General features: G+C 52.8%; 1 protein-coding gene across 1 annotated transcript; it reads left to right on the forward strand.

Annotated features, from left to right (window-relative positions):
- The first annotated feature begins 945 nt into the window (after positions 1 to 945).
- Positions 946 to 2,604, forward strand: LOC100278535 (uncharacterized). The gene is given in 1 exon segment (NM_001151779.1): positions 946 to 2,604. A coding segment is annotated over 1 exon segment (1,260 nt). The 5' UTR covers positions 946 to 1,117; the 3' UTR covers positions 2,378 to 2,604.
- Positions 2,605 to 4,039: the final 1,435 nt, after the last annotated feature.

The following is a 4,039-nucleotide window of genomic DNA, read 5'->3' on the forward strand; positions in this document are numbered from 1 at the left end:
ACCTCGATATCTAAAAGGTGAGCTTGCCTCAGTTCCTAACTCGAACTCATTGTTACTCGCATATTGCCTCATAGCAAGTCTGGATTCTTTCATGTCCTTGCACAAACTACCAAACTTCATTATTGAATTACACCGGTCGTAAGCTAATACCCTTTCAAGTGGTAAACAATCAGTGCAAGGCAATACATATGTTTCATCATCAAATTCATCACTTCTTCGAACACCAAAAGCATCCTCCCTAGCACTAGTTTCACGTTCATCTTCTTCCTGTAAACCCAACTTGTCATACATCAACAACTCCGAAACAACCTCTCGGTAGCCTTCTTCTTCCCATCTTTGCTCAATTTGTAATGACCCCTAACCAATTTCAGGGACATGCAAATTAACGCATTTGTGATATGTAAACCATTGCCCTATACACATTAAACAAACTCTACCTCTGTTCTAGTTCTAGCGGCTGGATCTGAAGCTCCCATGTTCACACCAAAAGCCAAGGAACCCAACACATTCACGTCATCCATTGCTTCAAAATCAGAGGGCAAATCAGAGTGGTTGCTCACAATCAAACAATGGCAACGCCGGTGGCTGGGCACCCTCCTCCATGGCGGCTCGACGAGACGTCACTCAGCAGCACGGTCTGAGTCCTCTAATCTGTGTCCTCGGTGGCTGGCGACACCAGAGACCGGAAACGGTGGAGTACCTCGGCCGGCGGCTGCCTCTACTCCACGGGGTGAGCGAAAACGAAACCAAACAAAAAGGCATATTAGTCTGACAGTCTCTGAGCGCGTACAGCTGTTACCAAATTCTAATATCCCACTCTTAAATGATCATTTTATGCCAAGTGGCTCACTTCCATAATCCTAAAAGAGCGAAGGGACTGAGTAACAGAGTGACGAAGCCACCGGACAAGCATGTTACAATCTCAATTATCTCCCTAGTTGGAGTACCTAGGCGAGCTGCCGAGCTATTGCTCGGCGCCTCCATCTCGTCCACACCACACAGCCGTTGAGTCCAATTCGCTCACTCACCGTCAAACCCACACCTCAAACTCCTTCCCTTCAAGAATGTCAGATTATCCACTGCGGCCTCTTCCTCCTCTTCCTCCGCCCCTCCCACCATGATTGCCACCCATCTCTCCCCAGGCCTCAAGCAGTACCGCTTCCCGTCCCCGCTCCACTCCACCTCTCACAACCACCACCTTCCCGTGCACCTCCCGCTCCCCCGCCGCCACCGCAACTTCGCTAAGCCCGCCGCGGCCGTGCCTGACCTCCTCGCCAGCGTCGAGTCCGTGGCCTCCGCGGCCTCCGTCCTGGCCGCCATCGTGCTCGTCCACGAGTCCGGGCACTTCCTGGCCGCGGCGTCCCGGGGCATCCACGTCTCCCAGTTCTCCATCGGCTTCGGCCCGGCGCTCGCCCGCTTCCGCCTCGGCCCCGTGGAGTACGCGCTCCGCGCCATCCCGCTGGGCGGCTACGTAGGCTTCCCCGACGACGACCCGGAGTCCGGCTTCGCGCCCGACGACCCCGACCTCCTCCGCAACCGCCCCGTCCCGGACCGCCTGCTCGTCGTCTCCGCCGGCGTCGCCGCCAACCTCGCCTTCGCCTTCCTCATCGTCTACGCGCAGGCGCTCACCGTCGGCGTCCCCGTGCAGGCGCAGCTCCCCGGGGTTCTCGTGCCCGAGGTTCTCCCGGGCTCCGCGGCCGCGCGCGCGGGCCTCCTCCCCGGGGACATCATCCTCGCTGTGCCCGGGGCCGCGCCGGACCCGTCCGTCCCCGTCCTCGTCGACCTCATCAAGGCCAGCCCCAGCAGGGAGGTGCCCCTCACCGTCTCGAGAGCCGCGCCCGGGGCGGTGGACAGGCGGTCCGTTGAGCTCACCGTCGTGCCGGACACCAGCGCCGATGGCTCGGGGCGCATCGGCGTGCAGCTCTCCCCCAACGTCCGCGTCACGCGCGTGCGCCCCCAGAACCTGGCCGACGCGACCGTCCTTGCCGTGCGCGAGTTCACGCTCTTGACCGGGACGGTGTTCGACGGGCTCAGGCAGACATTGCTCAACTTCTCTCAGTCCGCCGACAAGGTGTCAGGCCCTGTTGCCATCATTGCAGTGGGAGCGGAAGTGGCCAGGTCCAGCGCGGATGGGCTGTTCCAGTTTGCGGCGGTGATCAATCTCAACCTCGCAGCCATAAACTTGTTGCCCTTGCCAGCATTGGACGGTGGCACCTTGGCATTGATCCTTCTTGAGGCAGCCCGGGGTGGGCGCAAGATCCCCCGAGAAGTTGAACAGGGTATTATGTCATCGGGGATACTGGTGGTGCTCATGGTTGGCATGTTCCTCATTGTACGTGACACACTCAACCTTGATTTCATCAAGGAGATCTTGTGATACTTCGCGTGAAAAATCAATTGATTGCAGTTGTAGTAAAATTGCCAGTGTCAGAACTTGGTTGGCTTGGAAATGTGTAGTTGTTGTGATTCATTTTGCCTTTGATGGGACTGCTCTAGCACTCCAGGTCTCTGGTTTCTTGCTATACTGATCGTAGGTTATTGTATTGCTGGTTTTGGAATGAAGCTTGTGATATTATAGTTAATCATGACCGAGATAAAAAAAAAGAATGCTGGATTGTTCAAATGTAAATTACTACTTCCACTGCACAGCTAGTTGCTTAACCTTGTGCTTTGGAATCAAATCAAGCTTATAACATCACTGCTGCACTGTGCATTCCTTCCAAAAGAGAAAAAACACCATACATGGTTTTGTCTCCTATCTTATATTAGTCGCATTTTATAAGCCTGTGAATCTGGCTAGACATCTGTTTATTATAATTATAACATTGTTGGGTGGAACTGATATATTACATTTTTGCTATACTTCTCGTAGATCCTTGCACTGTGTAGTTGTATTGCTGTTTTCCAAATGGATCTTTTCAAGTTTCTATTAAGTGTACTTCAAGGCAAAAGAAATGGAGAGAAGTTTATATGCAAGTTTACATAAAACTGGATCAATAAAGAGGAAACACAAAACATATGTCGGTGTTTTGAACCAGCACCGACAAGTAAATTTGTATGTGCGCGTTCTGGATCCGGATGGTGTGCTAAATAGACGCAAGATTTATACTGGTTTGGGCAGAACGTCTCTACTTCCGGTCTTCGGTGGCTCTCACTATCGGCACCTTGTTGCTCGTAGCTCGTAGTAGGGATTACAATCATGCGAGAAAGAGAAACATCCCAAATCTCTATGTATCGTGTTTTTGCTACCTAGCTAAGTTGATCGAGTATCGTTGCTCTCTCTATCTCTGTCCTCCGGTTGGGTCGGCCCTCCCCTTTAATAGACTAAGAAGGGGATCGGTTACAAGTGGCTTCCCGTGGAAGGAATTATTGCGTCACACTAAAACGAGTCGTTCTACCCTCGGTAGAAGTCCGTCCGTCGGTATTCGCCCTCGTTGTCTGAGCTCTCTGGTCATGCTCCTTTAAGTCGATCAAGACGACACGCATGGGCGGCAGGGGACCCAAGCGTCATCATTACTCCTGCGCCGCGTCGACCCCTGGCCTCTGTAGCCTGAGCCTCGACATTCCTCGTCGTGTTGCAGGTTCTGTAGACAATCAGGGAACTCAGGCCTAGGTTCGGTAGGCTACGAGTGAGTCACGGGTCTACAACTCGTAGGTCATGAGTGGGGCTCTGGTCTGGGCTCGCAGGCCATGAGTGTAAGGATGACTGACTCTCCGCCATGGCTCGGCGCCAGACGTATTTAATGCAGTTAGTCATTAATGATAGGGCAGTCCATGTGTCAGGTGCGTAATCCACTCGAGTGACTTCCTCTAGGTTCGTCTGACCCCCCTTCTGGTTCCACTTCGTATTACCTTCGGTCCCGGTGCCTCGGGGTTGAAAGGGAAATGTGCTAGATAGTCATTTCTACTCGTGTTTGGTGATTAAGTGTCCAACACACCACCATGGACTAACTACTTTGATATGAGTATCATGAGCACAAGTCCACTAAAAGGAAAATTGAAGGAACTAAGTCCAAATGAGCTAAACTGGAGGCTGAAA

Source organism: Zea mays, chromosome 5 (genome assembly GCF_902167145.1).
Source record: "Zea mays cultivar B73 chromosome 5, Zm-B73-REFERENCE-NAM-5.0, whole genome shotgun sequence".
Classification (NCBI taxonomy): domain Eukaryota; kingdom Viridiplantae; phylum Streptophyta; class Magnoliopsida; order Poales; family Poaceae; genus Zea; species Zea mays.